Here is a 20,409-nt window from a genome sequence, read left to right on the forward strand (position 1 = left end):
CAGACAACCACTACTTAGTGTTTGGCCAAGGGAAATATGTTTAGATATTGCACAATTCAGAAAAAGAACAAAAATTTTGTTCTTTTTAATAGAAAATTGTTAATGAAGTACCATTGTATAATAAACACTAATTAATCTTTTTTGTTGTTTTAATGTCTGTAAATTGTAATACTTATTGTATGTTTTTTTAATTTAACTTATATAATTCAATATTTTCATTTAATTATATTTAATTTATTTTAGAAATAAGCTTCAAATTGTAATGTCCTTATTGACCGTTTCATCGTATGCAGTTACACATCTAAGCGGAACTTAACTTCGGTCTATGTTTGTTTAATGGCCTGACTAGTTCCAAAAGATGAGGGAAGATGGCGATCATGGATTACCGCTATGTGAAGGGAGGTTTGGCAGCCGATCTGTAGTTAATATTGTATACATTATATCAGTGGTCACTCGTGACTGCTCTTCCGAGGGGCGCAAATTCAAAATATGTGTTCGGAGTGTCATGTGTGTTGCTCGTGTTTTCAAAATGTGTGTTTGTTGCGTCATGTGGATCATGTGCATCATGTGTTTTGTCGAGGTGGGTGCCTGCTGCACGCGCGTCAAAGCTGTTTGTGATAAAAGAGACGCTCACTTTCACAAAATACACACATGACACTCCCTTAACACTAAACTCTGATTACGTATAAGATTATGCGAGTATCTGCCAATCGTGGGCGTCTCTTTTGTCATGGGCCCTTTGGACGCGTGTGCAGCAGGTGCTTGTTTTGACGGGACACGTGATGCACACAGGATCACTCGACGCGCGGAACACATGTTTTGAGATTACGAACCACACACATGATGGGATACATACATATTGTGACGAACTTCGCATCGAGTGCCCTCGAAAAAAGAAGTCACTGGCCGCCACTTCCTTAGTACAGTGGTTCCCAAACTTTTTCAGCGTGCGGCCCCCCTTGTGTACCATGCATTCCTTCGCGGCCCCCCAAAGAAAATTTGTGACAAAAAACTGTTGTAAAACTCAACATTTTAATTAAAAAACATTAAATTATACAAAAAAGTAGTGCTTTTGGTTAGTAGCCTTATTTTCTTAGGTTTAATTACACAGAATTCATAATAAATTAATGTATTTCATAAAATGTCATAAAACTGGGGCCGCCCTGGCACCTTCTCGCGGCCCCCAGTTTGAAAACCACTGCCTTAGTACACATTTTACACTACGTTAGCTCAGTGTAGTTTTCGATACGATTTAGCTATGATTTGAACTAAAGTACTCAACTTGTTATTTATTTAGCTTGTTATAAGAAATAAACTACTCTAAAAGGACTCTGTTGTTATTGATTCTTGGTGAAATTTACCATAAGTTACACACTAAAAAATATTGGATTGTTTTTAACCCAGGGTTGGGTAACTATAGGACAGAACACATTTCTGGGTTAAAATGACCCAAATAATTGGGTGTTTTAACCCAACTATTGGGTTGTTTCAACATGGTTGATTAACAATAACCCAGCAGTTATGTTAAAACAACCCATTATTTGGGTCATTTTAGAAAATTGTTCTGTCCAATAGTTACCCAGCCCTGGGTTAAAAACAACCCAATCTTTTTTAGAATGTACGTTTGTTCCACGAAAGCCGTTTGTTTATGTTGTTACTGCTGAAACCGCCTATATAGTATCTAATTTAATTTGATATTTTTATTAATTAAATTTGACATTTTTTGGAAAAAAAACACTCTAAATTCTACATTTTTATTGTATAATTTTAATTTAATTTTTTAAAATATTTTATTTAAATTTGATTTTATTTATTTTAAGAAAAATACCCACTCCAATGTCTAATGTTTTTAGTCATATAAAGTTTACATTTAATACTTTTAATTTAATTATTTTATTTTTAATCTATTAAATTATACTGGACATATACACGCCACTCCAAATTCGAATGTATTTAACCGTAATTTTATTTTATTTTATTTTAACAAGCCACTCCTTTTGAACGCACAGCCTGTTTACTGTGCGTTATTTCAGGCAAGCAAAGGGTTAATGGTGTAATTTCCTGGTTGGGTGCAAAGGGTGTGCGACTGTCAAGAGGAAGCTGTGAGTGAGCCCTCATCCTTTTCAAAACCTCAGTCTATTAAATCACCTTTCATATCACAGCGGGTGAATGAGAGGCGGATACTCCGCATGAAAGACGCCACGGTTCCGATGCGCCTTTAATATTGCGTAATGCACACAGCCGGTTGATATTTCACAGCTCGCGGCGGCCTGATGGAGGCGAAGACCGCGGATCTAAAAACACCTTAGGACTGCAGATTGGACGCGGAAGGGGTCGGATTTTATCCAGACGACTACATTTAATCGTGCGTTGGTGATGAAAATGTCAAGGCATTTGTATGGCACAGGCGCAGATGTTGGTTTTTGCGCCGGCGATTGTTTGATTTAGCGCGTGCATGTACTTAAACAAAACAACTTGACAGTCGATCTTCACTGCGGTGTTTTATGATTGTGATGGTCTATTAAACGCAGTTAGGGGTTATTGTCGTGTAAAAAGAGTACAACGAGAAGATGGCAGGCCCCGATCATCCACAACAGCAGCAGCAGCAGGTTGAAGAGAAAGCCGAACAGATAGATGACGCCGAATTGGCGTTTCAAGGCATCAATATGCTGCTCAACAATGGCTTCAAAGAAAGCGACGAGCTCTTTAAGAGATACAGGTGAGACCCATCTTTTCATTTCTTTGTTTATTTTAAAATGTTATTTATGCGTAACCGGTCCGGTCCCTTGACTTTCTGTTTTGATTTCATGAAAATGACGACAAACATTCTTGCAATCTTGCATTCTCCTTCTGCAATTTTGTCACATGCTTATGCAGATGTGAAATCCATTTACGGAAGAAGGTTGTTGTGCATGCATACGTGATACATGCAAAAGCGCGTTGCGATGATCGTGCATCTTATGTATTGGCACCTGGCGAGAAGCATTGCGTGACGTCACGTCGGCCCAAGCGTGCACTTTACACTATTGGAGGTCGAGAGTGTGCACATGACGTCATAGAGGGGACATTGAGCATCCCTGCATCCTATTTCGCATACTATCAATAGTAGACGAAATTTAGTATGTCCCATCTGTTTCAAAGCACACAAATGTACTGGTTTTGTTTTCCCATAGCAAAAACAGTACATACTTTTAGGGCATAGTATAAGTAGGCGAATTGGGATACAGGTCATGTGACGGTTTCCCACTTAAACCAAGCAAGTTTTTCAAATGAGCGTGTGAACTCTAAAGGTGGGTGGTAAGTGTTGGGAGCGCGTCTTATGTATCAATTGGGGACACCACGCTTTCTTTGGAGCACCCAGCTTGTTTTTACCAATGCCATTTGGAGATATTAAGGTTGCAGTTATACCCTTCTTCATCAAACCACTCTCTTGTCATGTACTTCAAAAAAACGGACCTAAGGTTTCCTCCATTTTCAGCAGTGTAATATTGAACCATAAAGTGTCCTAAGTGTGTGCTACATACTACGTCCTCTGAAGCCAATACCAGATTGAATACATACACATGAACATTTATGTGTGAACCTCTTTGTTTGTATCAAATGAAAAATGCTACTTAATGACATTCCTAAGGAATAAATGTTTTCATGGTTATTATGTTTCATGCTATTACAAGCTTAGGACATTGGCTCTACGGGTAATAGGAACACATTTTACTCTTCAAATCCAGTCTTTAGACATTTCCCCCCACTATTTTGGCAGAAAACTTTGTTTTTGTGTGTGTTTTAAATGTTAAGGTCTATAAAGTTATTACTTGTATAGTACGGGCTCACAACGCAATTCGTATGTGGCTAATAATTTGTACGGCCACGGCCACATTCGTACATTTTTGTACAATTTGCCTTTGCTTCAGTGACGTTGGGGTTAAGGGTGGGGTTTCGTTATTGTTTATTATAGGGATGTCACGATTAATCGTGCAAATGTGCGTTTTCTCAATGAATGAATTTTAATGAATTACGGTTCAATCCTGGCACATCCCAAAGCCAGAGGGCGCTCTCGTGCAGAAACTACCTTTGTGCCACATAAGAAGTAGCATTACGAACGCTATTCAAGGAAATATATATAGGAATATTTATATATCGCTGTTCTTCAAATTGTTTCAGGTATTTTCATGATGATTAAGAATATTTTGAATGATTTTGTTTAATGAGTATTGTTTTTTAAATGCACGTTATAAACGACGACTCCTGACCAAAAGCTGTGCACGACACACAGAATCGATTCAAAATCGATTGTTTATTCTTCAAAATCGATTCTAAATGGATTTCAGAGGCATTTTTGATGGGACATTTTCAATTATAATGATAATTGTATGTTCAGTGTGGGAGTTAACGCATTACAAGTAACGTGCATTACGTAATAATATCACTTTTCTGAAGTAACGAGTAAAGTAACGCATACGTTACTTTTTTATAAAGTAATGCGAGTTACTTTTCAATTTAATTAATTAGATGTAAAAAAAACAATGTACTAAATTACACTGAACGTATTAACGTAGAATTATGCACTTTATGCGTGAACAGTTTTAGTCAGAATTGGAGATGGCACACCAGAGCTTCACATTTTTGCGATGGAAATATGCAATTTCTGAATGCAGAACTTCTCAGTCATAAAAACACCTGCAAAGTAATAAAAAGCAACGCAAAAGTAACTTAAAAGTAAAGTAAGCATTACTTTCCATGAAAAGTAACTAAGTAACGCAATTAATTACTTTTTTGGGGAGTAACTTAATATTGTAATGAAATTACTTTTAAAAGTAACTTTCCCCAACACTGTGTATGTTTTTTGTACGATTCACTTCATACAAATTAGCCAACTTGTAAAAATACATACGAATTCTTGTGAGATCAGGCTGGGTTTCATGACTTAAAACTAATTCTTTGTTTTTAATTCTGTCTGCAGGACCCATAGTCCATTAATGAGCTTTGGGGCCAGTTTCGTCAGCTTCTTGGTAAGTAAATGACATGATGTAGTAAAAAAAATTTACATTTTCTTTTGAGTTTTTTGAGAATTTCACACACACGACAACGATTTACAAAAGATCTGTATTAACACCGATTCACAAAAACGTCTACAAAGGCTGTGCCAGGTAAGTAGATGGCAAAAAAACTTAACATGACTGCACAAATCCGCATTTCTCTACAAATTGAGAAATACAAACAATCAAGACAGCAAAAGCATCGAGCAGATTTGTTTAGATGGACTAGTAGTTTACATGGAAACAAAAAGCTTTCAAGTTTTCAAATACTTGCACTTCAAAACCTGTCTTCAAATGTTTGCGCTTTCAGGACCCCAAAGTAGGGCTGCACGATAAATCGCATGCGATAGGAATGCGCATCTTGTCGATAAATGCCGGTTCCATGATTAGTAGTAAATCGCCATCACCTGCTTTCAAATGGAGCACATTTACTACACAAAGCTGTAGTTCACTGACAAGCTGGGCCATATCGCAGGCGATACGTCCGCGATAATTATTGCGAAATTGCTCCGTTTGTCAGCTGATGGCGATTTACTACTAATCAAAGAACCGGCTTTACTGACAAGATGCGCATGACAATCACATGCGATTTATCGTGCAGCCCTACCCAAAAGCACTGCTTTTGTGTAAACAAACGGCCAAAACGTGAAAAAACGTACAGAGTTTTGGTTGAAAATGTTATGTAAGTAGCCTTACAGCAAATACAGTCCTACTTGAAGTATCTGCTGACCCCGCTAACTTGCCGGCTTGTGTGACATCCTAGCCAGCAAGACATGATAGCACTTTGTGAGTGTTTGAGTGTTTTAACATCATAGGCACTTCCCTATCAAATTAGGCTAGTGAACAACATCAGCCCATCATGCATAGTCCATCTTTGTTATCATCATTATATGACATGGTCAGCACCCGCTCTCATTCTTACTCCTCCTACAAACCACTTTTATGCTCTCGTTTCATCCTGCCAATTAGATGAAGTGAGAGGCTAGGAAGTGAAAATGAGATGAAAGTAATAGATAAAGAGACAGAGAGTCTTCTTTAGAAACTTTGTACTAGTTCCTATTTTTGTAGTGTGCAGTATGCATACTTTATGCAAATGTTTTGTTTGCATTGAATACCCAGACCTTCTACATTTGCCTTCGAATTTGTAGTATCCCCCAATGCAACACAGTAGACTTTTTACGTGTCTCTATAAATTGAAAGCAAGATCAAAAGTGCAATATAATCATTTTTATTCCCGAGACTGTAACTTTGTGCCGCTTGCTGTGTGATATTGTTTGAAATGTTTCTGTCTGTCATCACTAACATAATGTTAAAAAAGAAAGATACCAGGCACTCTTACCTTACCCATTGTTAAGGATTAGACGAAGTGTAGCTGAAATGCGTTTGTCTATATACTGTAGCATAGCAGCGTTGCGATCTATGAATTGCCCATTGTTTGTTACAAACAATAGATGTGAATGTTCATTCAGGTTTCAGTTTCCTATGTTTGATGAATACATCTATTCTCTTTTAGGATGAATTGGTATCTGTCCTTATGTGTTGTATTGTGTATGTGGCCTTATGTGTTCTGTATTGTGCATGTGGATGTGTAAATGTATTGTATAGCACTATGTGAGCGACATTGAGCTATGAAAGGTGCTATATACCGTATTTTCCGGACTATAAGTCACACTTTTTTTCATAGTTTGGCTATTCTTGCGGCTTATAGGCAGGTGCGACTTATATGTCAAAATTAATTCATACTGAATAACATGAACCAAAAGAAAACATTACCATCTACAGCCATGAGAGGGCGCTATATGTTGCTACTGTAGCCTAACCCTGAAAAAAACTGTTACTACTGGAACATGAACTTGAAGACAATGGAGAAAAACTAAACAAACCCAATGACCCCAAAAAGAATAATAGTTTTCGAAATAAATGCGACTTATAGTCCAGTGCGACTTATATATGTTTTTTCCTCTTCTTGACGCATTTTTTGACTTATGCGACTTATACTCCGGAGCGACTTATAGTTCAGAAAATACGGTACATAAAACAACAACTTCTACTGATAAAATCTATGATAAAACGAAAAAACTTAAATTTGTTTACTCATAGAATGCCATGATGACGTTCGAGGAAGAGAAAATGCAGATGGCCAGCGATGATCTGAGGACCACTGAAAAACTATGCGAGAGTGACAATGCCGGCGTCATCGAGACGATCCGTAACAAAATCAAGAAGAGCGTAAGTTTGTGCATTAAAGGAATAGTCAATTTTCTTAAAAGAAAAATGCAGATAATTTACTCACCACCATGTCATCCAAAATGTTGGTGTCTTTCTTTGTTCGGTCGAGAGGAAGTTGTGTTTTTTGAGGAAAGCATTGCAGGATTTTTCTCATTTTGATGGACTTTAATAGAGCCCAACATTTAATATTTAACTCAACACTTAACAGTTTTTTCAACAGAGTTTCAAAAGACTACAAACAATCCCAAACGAGGCACAAGGGTCCCATCCAGCGAAATAATCGTCATTTTTGACAAGAAAAATAAAAAATATGTACTTTTAAACCACAACTTTTCGTCTAGGTCCGGTCCAGCGCGACCTAACATAAATGTGCAGTGACGTAGGGAGGTCACGTGTTACATATATAAAACGCACATTTGCGGACCATTTAAAAAAATAAACACAAAGACATTAATTGGTATCATTTGACATACAACAACGTAGGAACGGTCCTCTTTCAACACACTTGTAAACACTGGGGCGGAGTTTCGCGTTCGTCCTCTGTGACCTCTTGACGTCATGACGTATTGCGTGAGGTCGCTGGCGCTTTCAGGACCGGACCTAGACGAGAAATTGTGGTTTAAAAGTGTATCTTTTTATTTTTCTTGTCAAAAATGACAAACGTTTGCTAGATAAGACCCTTATGCCTCGTTTGGGATCGTTTATAGTCCTTTAAAACTCTGTTGAAAAAACTGTTAAGTGTTGAGTTAAGTATTAAGTGTTGGTGTCCATTAAAGTCCATTAAAATGAGAAAAATCCTGCAATGTTTTCCCTAAAAAAAAAAAACATAATTTCTTCTTGACTGAACAAAGAAAGACATCAACATCTTGGATGATATGGTGGTGAGTAAATTATTTGGATTTTTCTTTTAAGAAAATTGACTTTTCCTTTAACGTGTCCGCGGTAGAGCATAGATTATGGAAATGCACAGATCTTTAAATCATTTAGCGAAGTCATTTTGAATAAAAGTGTGCAACAAATGCATAAATAGCAATTTTATCTCCACGTCAGATGGACTCTCAGCGGTCAGGGGTGGAGGTTGTGGATCGACTTCAGAGGCAGATCATCGTGGCGGACTGCCAGGTCTATCTTGCCGTACTGTCCTTCGTCAAACAGGAGCTGTCTGGTATAGTACACAAGATGATTGTAATATAACAATTTGAGTAAAATCTCTTTTATTTTTCTCGTGTTAGTTTAGTTTTCTTGCACCAAAAACTGTACTTTCTCAACCCCTTTCCAATTAAATAAAGCTACTTTACATTTAATGCTTCATTCACGTTTTGAGGAAATCGCCTTAATTACAAAATAGCACATTAAAGTGTAATATGCTCTTTACTTGCTCCTTAGCGTACATCAAAGGAGGCTGGATCCTCCGTAAGGCCTGGAAAATGTACAACAAATGCTACAGCGACATCAGTCAGCTGCAAGAGGCCTGCCGTAGACGATCCTCCGACCAGGAGGGGGCGATGGCCTCCGATCAGGCCAACCACAACGCGTCTCCTACGGAGAGCAGCGGCAGGGTAACTGAAGAGGTTCTGGACCGTCTGAAGGGTTCGGTGAGCTTTGGTTATGGGCTCTTTCACCTTTGTATTTCAATGGTACCGCCACACCTGCTCAAGATCGTCAACCTGTTGGGTTTCCCTGGTGACCGTCACCAAGGTCTTGCCTCCTTGGCATATGCCAGTGAAAGCAGGGATATGAAAGCGCCACTTGCCACGTAAGTGTGGATGACTTTATTAAACATTTAAGATATTTGTACGTTATATTATCAGTGTGATGAGTGAAGCATTACTATTATTAGTGCCTTTTTATGTTTAGAATGAATATTTTCACTTGTATTGAAGGTGAAATATGAGTACTAGGCAGCAATGTGTGTTTGTGTGTGTGTCAGCATGTTGTCGTGCTATTAAACTGATTTCACGCTGGGGTTACATAATTAATGCAATCTGAAAGGTCACAGTTAGAGATAAAGGGCATTATGAAGAAGCAAATGCTATAAAACTACAGATTCATAGATGAGTACAGCCATTTTTACACCAATTATTTTAACTATCATAATTCTGTGTGTATAAAGTACGCTTGTTTTGTTAATTTATTGCCAGAAGAGGACAGATTGCAATGAGCAGATCTATTAATATAAATTAATTTAAGAATGCTTAATTCAACATAGGCTAAAACAGATGGATTGATAGAGGGATGGATGACGGATAGAAAGACAGATAGATAGAGGGATAGATAGACAGATAGATGAATGGAGGGATAGATAGAGAGATAGATGAATGGAGGGATAGATAGATAGACGGATGGATGGATAGATAGACAGACAGTCGGTCGGATGGATGGATGGATGAGAGATAGATAGATGGCTAGGAGGATGGATGGATGGATGGATGGATGGCTAGACAGACGGATGGATGGATGGATGGATGGATGGCTAGACAAACGGATGGATGAAGGGAGAGCTAGCTTGCTAGATGGATGGATGGATAGATCGACAGACAGATGGAGGGATAGATAGACAGATGGATGGATGGAGAGATATAGATAGATAGACAGATGGATGGATGGTGGGATAGCTAAACGGATGGATGGATGGATGGATGGATGGATGGATGGACGGACAGACAGACAGACGGACGGACGGAGGGATGGATAGATAGACTGATGGATGGAGGGATAACTAAATAGACGCATGGATGTATAGATAGATAAATGGATGGAGGGATAGATGGATGGATGGATAGATGGATGGAGGGATAGATAGACAGACAGATGGATGGAGTGATAGATAGACAAATGGATTGACAGATTGACAGACAGGCCGATAAGAGGGATAGACAGACAAATTGACAGAAGGATTAACAGACCGACTGTAAAAGGGATAAACAGACGGATTGACAGATAGATGGATAGACAGATGAATTGACATACAGACGGACAGATGGATTGACAGATGGACGGATTGACAGACTGATAGAGGGATAGACAGGGGGATAATCCGGAGGGATATATAGACAGACTGATGGATGGAGTGATAGATAGACCGACAGATTGACAGAAAGACGAAAAGAGGGGAAGACAGACAGACGGATTAACAGACAGGCAGATAGAGGGCGTGATAGATAGACAAATGGATTGACAGACAGACAGATTGACAGACAGGCAGATTAGAGGGATAGACAGACAAATTGACAGACGGATTAACAGACCGACTGTGAGAGGGATAGACAGACAGATTGACAGATAGAGGGATAGACAGATGAATTGACATACAGACGGATAGAGGGATAGTCAGATGGATTGACATATGGATTTACAGATGGATTGACAGATGGACGGATTGACAGATGGACGGATTGACAGATGGACGGATTGACAGACTGATAGAGGGATAGACAGGGGGATAATCCGGAGGGATATATAGACAGACGGATGGATGGATGGAGTGATAGATAGACCGACGGATTGACAGAAAGACGAAAAGAGGGAAAGACAGACAGACGGATTGACAGACAGGCAGATAGAGGGATTGAACGATAGACAGACTGATAGAGGGATAGACAGACAGATTGACAGACAGACTGATAGCGGGATAGACAGATGGATTGAAACACAGACTGATAGAGGGATAGAGAGACGAATTGACGGATTGTCTGTCAATCCGGAGGGATATATAGACAGACGAATGGATGGATGGAGTGATAGATAGACCGACGGATTGACAGAAAGACGAAAAGAGGGAAAGACAAACAGACGGATTGACAGACAGGCAGATAGAGGAATTGATAGATAGAAAGACTGATAGAGGGATTGACAGACGGATTGACAGAAAGACGAAAAGAGGGAAAGACAAACAGACGGATTGACAGACAGGCAGATAGAGGAATTGATAGATAGACAGACTGATAGAGGGATTGACAGACGGATTGACAGACAGACTGATAGAGGGATAGACAGACGGATTGACAGACAGACTGATAGAGGGATAGACAGATGGATTGAAAGACAGACTGATAGAGGGATAGAGAGACGAATTGACGGATTGTCTGTCAATCCGGAGGGATATATAGACAGACGAATGGATGGATGGAGTAATAGATAGACCCGATGGATTGATAGACCGACGGATTGACAGAAAGACGAAAAGAGGGAAAGACAGACAGACGGATTGACAGACAGGCAGATAGAGGGATTGATAGATAGACAGACTGATAGAGGGATTGACAGACGGATTGACAGACAGACTGATAGAGGGATAGACAGATGGATTGAAAGACAGACTGATAGAGGGATAGAGAGACAAATTGACGGATTGTCTGTCAATCCGGAGGGATATATAGACAGACGAATGGATGGATGGAGTGATGGATAGATCCGATGGATTGACAGACAGGCGAATAGAGGGAAAGACAGACAGGCGGATAGAGGGATTGATAGATAGACAGACAGACAGACTGACGGATTACCTGACAGATTGATAGAGGGATAGACAGACAGATAGAGGGATAGACAGATGGATTTACAGACAAATGGACAGGCAGACAGAATGTGAAATGCTCATTTGTAAGAGAGGCTAAATGTTAAGAGGGGATAGATGGATAGACAGATAAATAGTATATTATTACATTATTTCTTTCTTTTACTTGCTAATCTCTTTCTCAGTTTGGCCCTGTTGTGGTACCACACCGTGGTCCAGCCTTTCTTTGCACTGGACGGCTCAGACTCTCGTGCTGGGCTCCAGGAGGCCAAAGCCATCCTGCAGAAGAAAGCAATGGTTTACCCAAACTCTTCCCTCTTCATCTTCTTTAGAGGACGAGTGCAGAGATTAGAGGTTTGTGTTAAGACTATAGCAGATCAGAGATTTTACGACACAGTTATTTGATGGGGAAATGATGGGAATAAAACAGAGAAGATGATTTGTGTTTCATAATGGATTGCCACAACAAAATAATAATAGTAGAGTTATCGATACTATAATATTTAATTAGTACGTAAGCACTAATTTAGTGAGGCTTTATTAAATGCATACAGTGCCAAAGCCAGCCATTAACATTCTACGTCTCAAATTATACATTACCTTATTATGACTCACTGGGGATGAAATTATGACTGAAAAATAAAAATTACCCCATAATTTACTCACCCTCCTCGATGTATATTATCTTTTTATTATATAAAGAAAATATTAGAAAATGTCCTGGCTGTTTCAAGCTTTATAATGGTAGTAAATGGTGCTTCTGATTTGAAGCCCAATAAATTCCATCGATCCTTTACAGAAACAATCCACATGGCCTTCTGAGGCCATTTTTTTAAAGAAAAATATTAATATATTTATTTTTCCCTTTTCAAACCAAAAGCACCATTTACTATCATTATAAAACTTTGAAGACCCAGGACATTTTCTAATATAACTCAGATTGTGTTCTTCTAAAGAAAAGATAATCAGATACATTGAGGATAGCTTGAGGGTAAGTAGATCATGGGCTAATTTTCATTTTTGGGTGAACCATCCCTTTAAGTTCTATAATAAAGCATGCTGTTTTTGAAAGTTGTTGCGAAACTTTGCTCAGATTATGCCAATTTTTCTCTTTCAGTGCCAAATCAACAGTGCATTGGCGTCATTTCAGGATGCTTTGGAATTCGCCTCAGACCAAAGAGAGATTCAGCACGTGTGCTTGTACGAAATCGGTAAGACTTCTGAATCTTAAAATCTAGATGTTTTCGGGCGGGTACACGTTGTATGAACTTTATGTACCCGTTAGATTTTTTGCTTGTCATACAGTACAATACAATTCCAGTAAGAGAATGCGACAAAAAAACGTTTACGGTCTTTTACATTTTTCTCAAATGGCAAAATTGTGACCAATTCGTACAGTTTAAAAGTGCTTTAATAAATATAACTAAAAACTTTGTTTGTATTTTATTTAATGTTTCGCAGGTTGGTGCAGCATGATCGAGATGAGCTTCGAAGATGCTTACAGGTCGTTCGAAAGACTGAAAAACGAATCCCGATGGTCACAGTGTTATTACGCTTACCTCACTGGAGGTCTGAATGTATTCCTTGATTTACACTCTTTTATTTTGTATGCATTTCTTAGTATAACGAAATGTTTGCTTTTCTCAATTAAAAGTATGTCAGGGGGCTTCTGGTGATCTCGAAGGAGCCAAAGCTGTCTTTCGAGACGTCCAGAAGTTGTTTAAACGCAAGAACAATCAGATCGAGCAGTTTGCACTGAAAAGAGTATGTTTTACTTCACAAAGCCCCCATTTTATATTTATATTGTCACGTTATAAACAATCATAAAACCCTTGTCTACCATTCGACAGGCAGAAAAACTGAGAAAGGTCCCCCTCACACGAGAGCTGTGCATTTTGGGTGTTGTGGAGGTGCTGTACTTATGGAAAGCTCTTCCAAACTGCTCTTCCTCTAAACTCCAGCTTATGAACCAAGGTAGGTACCATGATAAATAACATAAGTTGTTAGTCAGCCTTTAAGATTTGTCAATCAATATTTTGCTTCTTATTTACGTTTTAGTGCTACAAGGACTGGATGACCAGTCAAGTCTTGGTCTGAAACATCTGCTGCTTGGTGCTATTCAAAAATGTCTCGGAAATATTAAAGATGCTGTTCAGGTTTGTTCATCTTGTTGTGTTGGTTGAACCTCTATAGAGTATCTGTTGCTATTAAAGAGATAGTTTGGCCAAAAATGATATTAAACCCATGATTTACTCACCCCAAAGACGTCCGGGATGCATATGTCCATCATTTTTCAGACGAACAAATTTTTTAGTTATTTTAGAAAATGTTTTAGATCTTTCATTTAATCAAATGTAAAGTTACAGGGTCCACATTCTTCAAGTCAAAAAATTGTGCATCCATCCTTCACAAAAGAAATCCAAACAGGTCCACGATAATAAACAAAGGCCTTCTGAGGATAATCCGTGGGGTGTTGTTGTAGAAATATTCACATTTAAAACTTTATAAACAAAAATAACTAGCTTCCGGTAGCGACGGCATCTTAGTCGCGTCTGCATTCAAGATGAGAGCGTACACAGTTTACGGAGGTTTCTCTGCTGCTGCTCTGTGCCCCCACCCTCCGAATTTGTCATACGTCACTAATAAAAGTGAGTACACTACGCTGATACTCTCTCCTGAATACAGAGGAGTTTAAGATGGGGTTTATAAAGTTTTTAATATTGATATTTCTACAACAACACCGCAAGGATTACCCTCAGAAGACCTGTGTTTATCATCCTGGAGCCGTTTGGATTCTTTGGGGAAGGATATATGCACATTTTTCGGACTTAAAGGAGCTGGACCCCATAACTTTACTGTTTAGCAGCTGGAAGATAAAAGACATTTTCTAAAATAACTGAAAATGTGTTCGTCTGAAAAATGGACGGCTTCGGGGTGAGTGAATTATGAGTTTAATATAATTTTTAGCCGAACAATCCCTTTAAAACCTTAAAGGTGCTATGTGTAGATTTTAGAGGCATCAAGTGGTAAGATGGCGAATTGCAACCAGCGCTCAATATGTACCGCTCACCCCTCCCTTTCGAAACGGATAGGTGATGCCACAGGACAAACATGTCGTCGTTTGAGACAACAGTGATGAAATGTGCACTTTAGAGCAGTTTGTCCATTTAGAGATACTTTAGAAACATGCCGACACAAAATGGCAATTTCCATGTAAGGGGGCCCATGGTGTATGTAGATAAAACGTCAGTACAGTTCCTTACTTAAGGTCTTTACATACCACTGATAACATAGTTATGTATATTATATTGCATTTCTGTCAATTCAATGTAGGTGAAAATGGTTGCATAAAACTAAATTATGTTAACTTTTATTACCAGTACACTGTCAAAAATAAAGGTACAAAGCTGTTACTGGGGCAGTACCCTTAAAAAAGCTCCTAATATGTATGTAGGTACAAATATGTATCTTTGAACTGCCAATATGTACCTTCAAGTTGTACCTTTTTGAAAGGGTACTGTCCCAGTGACAACTTTTGTACATTTATTTCTGAGAGTGTAGCATTGACAGATATTTTAAGTGTGTGTTGCTACCTAGATGTGGCGTTTGGCCCATTTATGGATCGTTTTTGATGTTGTTTTTGTTTGTTTGTTCATAGTCGTTCCAGCTGGCGGCACATGATGAGTACGGTCGTCTGAACAATAGCTACGTTCAGCCTTATTCCTGCTATGAGCTGGGCTGTGTGTTACTGGCTAAGCCTGAGGTAAATAAAACATTTCAAATTCTCCTTATTCTCATTTTTCAGTACTTCACTGGATGAAATGAATCGGCTTTAAAAATGTAATATTTGCCATTGACACAAAAGATTTATTCTCAAAATCCCATTGCCAGGGATTAACACAGAAGTAGTGGACTTGATTTAAAATATTCAAGTACACAAACGTTGCTCGCTAACCCTAACCCTAACTTTATTTACAATTAGTCATTCAACTAATGAATTTAAGTATTTTCTCAGTACAGCTCATGTACCAACCCTGTATCACGAAATTACGTACCCAGGGTGCGATTTGTGAAAAAAACAGAGGGGGGGATGTTTTCATAGGCGTCGATTTCGGCGACGGTGGGCACCCACCATATTTCGTCATGAGTTATTTTGTACCCACCACTAGTTTTTACTTTTTTACTGTTTTCAGTGGTTATGAAGAGCAATATGAGAGAGAAATGTGGTAATCATTGTCTGACCTAACAAAAATCCATTATAATATTATTATTATTTTTTTATATATTTCTAATTTAAATATTTCTAATATTCAGAAATGCGCTCTCCGCTCACGAGCTCTGATCGGAACAAACCCGAACCTCACTGTCTGCTTAACTTGCGCAGAAACATCAAAATATAACCAGCTTTTTAAAATGGTTTTAAAACTTAACATTTAGACTATTTTAGCGCAAATTATGAGCTTATTGACATAATGCGTCTCTGTCCACAGCACATTTCAAAACATTTTAATTCATAAAAATAAATAATGAGAACATGAACTCATCACTGCATTTGCAGGAATTGTAAAATCTTTTTTCTTATTAACTCATGAAGCAGCCTAACGCAATATTTTTTTTCTAATAGCTTATCTTTCCCCACACATATGAACTGTGATCATGCACAACGAAAAACGCGTAAGAATTAAATCTTGAATGGCAAAACTGTATGGCACAATGTAGTGTCAACTTAAACATAAATATGAACAATGTCTTGATTGCAAAGTTAAACCATTACAGTAGAAACAGTTTTACTGCTGCTTTTAAAGTAATAATATTAACTTTACACCGCAATGCGGAGCTACAGTGAAATGATAGAAAAGACAGATGCATTATGTGTTAGTCACTTAGCCTCATTTGCGCAAACTGGACGCGCCCTCGCCTCGCTAAACGCCTCATCTGCGTGTAACTTCGGCCATTCTCAGTGGTGTGACTGGGACACTAACTCTGCTTGTCATCATAAACAGATAATCAGATTGTGATGTTTATTCCCGCTTTATTAATATGCGGATGAATATGCTGCCTTCCACCGTTTCGACACACAGCTCCATAACCATCTCGCATGTGTTGATAGGCTACTCGTGAGGTGTAACCGGGTCTGTAACCAATCAGATAGCGCCGTGGGCGGGACATTGAGCAAGTCTGCAGAGCGGTGAATACAGAGAGGCTGCGCGCGGCAGCTGTATCAGAGCCAGCCAAAGTAGCGCATTTTAAAACAAAATTGACTTTAATCAAACCACGGATCAGTGATAAGTTTTGTGATCCGTCTCGCCACAAGTGTAGTAGCACTGATCACTTTGAGGGGGGGGATAAATTTATCCCCCCCAGGGATAAAAATAATTAAGCAGAGGCAGGGATACATTGACCAGAAAGGGGGAAATCCCACGCATCCCCCCCGGCAAATCGCACCCTGTACGTACCTATAGTCACGTAATTTTGTGGGTGTTTTCCGTGACACTGACACGTTTTTCCGCTATTTCTGTTTATGTGTCACTGTCACGTATTTGTTTTTGTTACTCAACTGTTTTTCCTATTTTCTTACGATTATCGCTTCAGTTTAGGGTTAGATTTACATAAAATGACATCCATTCCTTACCCAAACCCAACTCTAACCCTAATGCCAGGCAACAATGGTTTAAAAATCATGAAGTATAAAAAATCATGAAATAAAGGTTGAAACCAATACTTAAAGTGACATCCTAATGCAAACACCAAATCTAACCCTAAACTGAAGCTCAATGGTTTATAAATAGGAAAAAGGAGTTGAGTAACAAATATGTGACACGTGAAAGAAATACGTGACACGTTCACGCAAAAAAGGCGGGAAAACGTGTTAGTGTCACGGAAAACACTCACAAATTTACGTGACCATAGGTACATACCGTAATTTCGTGATACAGGGTTGCATGTACAGGTACTGTTTAATATTTTCTAACAAACAATAGCTTGTTAGTTAAATTTACGCATTTGGCAGAAGCTTTTATCTTATATAAGTGACTTTTTTTGTGCAGCTAACGCAATGCTCTAACACTGAGCTACAGGAACACAATATTACATGAAATATATATTACGTAAAATTAATTAAACTAAATTAGAGTTTATAATGATATTGTATTTTTGTTTATTTTCTTATTCACTGTAATAATTTTTGGATTTCTTTTCTTGTAAGACTCTGAGTAAAGGAAGGTCATTACTGCTCCAGGCCAAGGTAAGACTAAAGTTACCATATATCACCAAAATCTTATCCCAGACAGGGATTAGACTAAAATAAATGTACGAGATGTCCAAACTGAAAAAAACTTACACAAGTAATGTTTTTGTAAGGTATGTTTGTTAAAACTAGTTATATTTCATAATTAAACTAAAGCCTAGTCCTGGCTCAAGCTAATCCCTGTCCGGGAAACCATCCCATAATGTTCCAAAAACGTTCACTTGGACGACTATGCATTTACTTGCAGGAAAACTACACCGGGTACGACTTCGAGAACAGACTGCACGTGCGTATCCACTCTGCCCTCGCCTCCATAAAAGAAGTGGTCCCCCACTGACCCCGTCCCAACCAAAAAAGTGCACCTTGACCACTCCTGCCCAGCACTTTTAAAACAAAAAGCCATTCGGAGTAGTGTGCTTTTCTGGAAGGAAAAACAAAAGTTATCTGACTTCAGAGGATCAACTTTACATTTTTCTTTTCAACTTGGTGTTGTATCAAAACTGGTTCACAAATAATTGTCCATGTAGCTGTTGGTCTCAATCATCTCTTTTTTTTTTTTGCATTCACATATACACTCACTTTACATTTTGGATGCATAGCGTTATGCGTGTTGGAAAATCTGGACGGACAGGAACTCAAATCTCACAATGAATCAAGTAGATCCTTTACTATAGCTTGCCCTACATTACTAAGTACATTAGCATGGACTAGACTTTAACATTAGAGCATTTACACAAAAATATCTTGCTTAACCATTTATCTTAATGAGATATCTAAAGTTATACATGTGCCAGATCATGATCGTATTTACCACGGCAATGTCTAGTGTAGTGGTCGACCGATAATAGATTTTATCCAGTATACGGGAAGCACGTTGATCAATATATTACAATTTATGATAGCAAATAAGAAACTATATTAGATTAACACTTTTTACTAATTTGTATTCAGATTCACGTAAAACACTGTCAGTTGGTCAATCGGTGCCACAGATATTCTTAAATATCAGTCTATCTCTTGACTAGTCAAGGAATATTGCAGTCATTGCATCGAAACTTTTGATTGTATGTATGTATTAATTACGTACTGTATGTTGCTATGACCATATAACACTACACCACATATATTTTTTTGTAATTCTCAATGCTAATATTTTAACATGTATAACAGTCTATGGTATAATATATCAGTAACAGTCATTGGAAAACATGCCATTACCCTAAACGTTGTATGTTAAGTTAGCATTAACATTAGCATCTACTTTGCTATACCTTTTCTTATAATGTCCTCTGCTTGTCAGCAACTTGTGACAACAGGATATATTTTCTGAAGAGAGAAACCATGCACAACTACCTACCAGTTTTCCTCTAGGTCAGAGGAACTCATTTGATTTAGTTAAATTTTTTCTTGTTTTTAACAAGTATCTTGTATTTGTTTTGTGCCAGATGTTCTGTAACAATGTTGTCGGCCTAAGTTTATTATTTGTAGCGCATCAGTATCACCTTTTGATAATTTTGCCTCTGAATAACTTGAACTTGTTTTAGCTGGTGTATATATTGTGAAATTGTTGTGAAACTTGAACTCCCTTATTTTCTCGGTCCCTTAGATGTCAAATCTCTGCCCGTTCAGGGCTTCATTAACTTATTCAGTAATTATCTATAAACAAGACCCTTTAGGCTCTCAGTAACATCTGCCAAGTCAAGAGGCTTGATTTAAATACTTAAAACTTGTTTTCACTGTGAAACATGTTAATATATTGGATGTTCAGGGTATGAAAACCTTGTGAGGACAATACAATTAGGAGTTGAATAATAAAATGACTAAACTTACAGTGAAACTGGTCCCGAATTCTGTTCTGTATTCGTTAAATTTTGATTGTGAATGCAGGATTTTGCAATTTTAGCCCTTTTTGTATTTTTCAGTGCTTTAAATTAATTCCATTTAAGTACAATAACTTTGGAACGCGTGCAGTCGTCGTTCAAGCTACCTTGGTCGTTGACGCTCTCTCTACGTTTTACGTCATGCACGTGCTTGATGACTACGCTGAATGACTGCTTCATTCATGGCGTAATGCAGGTAAGTTATTTAGAGAGTCCGTAAAAATAGACACTAAACATAAATTGACTAGATCAGTGAAGTTTATTACCTAATTTAGTTAGATATTATCAAGCAAAAATAAGTCGTTAATTTAAGTTATTCTGCTGTAAGTTACATAATAGCTATTGAACGTCAAACTTTTCGGTTCTGTATTGTACATAGCCAAACCGACAGTGGGTTATTTCTGGTTTATTATTCAGCCTAATCTAGTATCTCAGACTCAAACAACACTTAAATAAATCTTTACCAGCTGGCTTAGGTGCAAAAAAGAAATAAAGAAAAAC

The 20,409-nt window shown here is 38.1% G+C and overlaps 1 protein-coding gene across 1 annotated transcript; it reads left to right on the forward strand.

The window, feature by feature from the left end:
- The first annotated feature begins 2,046 nt into the window (after positions 1 to 2,046).
- On the forward strand, positions 2,047 to 19,859 carry ttc39c (tetratricopeptide repeat domain 39C). The gene is made up of 14 exons (XM_055218802.2): positions 2,047 to 2,719; positions 4,961 to 5,009; positions 7,137 to 7,265; positions 8,316 to 8,430; positions 8,652 to 9,021; positions 11,967 to 12,135; positions 12,899 to 12,992; positions 13,243 to 13,350; positions 13,436 to 13,545; positions 13,632 to 13,755; positions 13,840 to 13,937; positions 15,440 to 15,544; positions 17,987 to 18,025; positions 18,276 to 19,859. Exons 1-14 carry the CDS (start codon positions 2,571 to 2,573, stop codon positions 18,363 to 18,365), a joined length of 1,749 nt encoding a protein of 582 aa, XP_055074777.1. The 5' UTR covers positions 2,047 to 2,570; the 3' UTR covers positions 18,366 to 19,859.
- The last annotated feature ends 550 nt before the right edge of the window (positions 19,860 to 20,409 follow it).

Source organism: Misgurnus anguillicaudatus, chromosome 23, assembly GCF_027580225.2.
Source record: "Misgurnus anguillicaudatus chromosome 23, ASM2758022v2, whole genome shotgun sequence".
In the NCBI taxonomy this organism is placed as follows: Eukaryota; Metazoa; Chordata; class Actinopteri; order Cypriniformes; family Cobitidae; genus Misgurnus; species Misgurnus anguillicaudatus.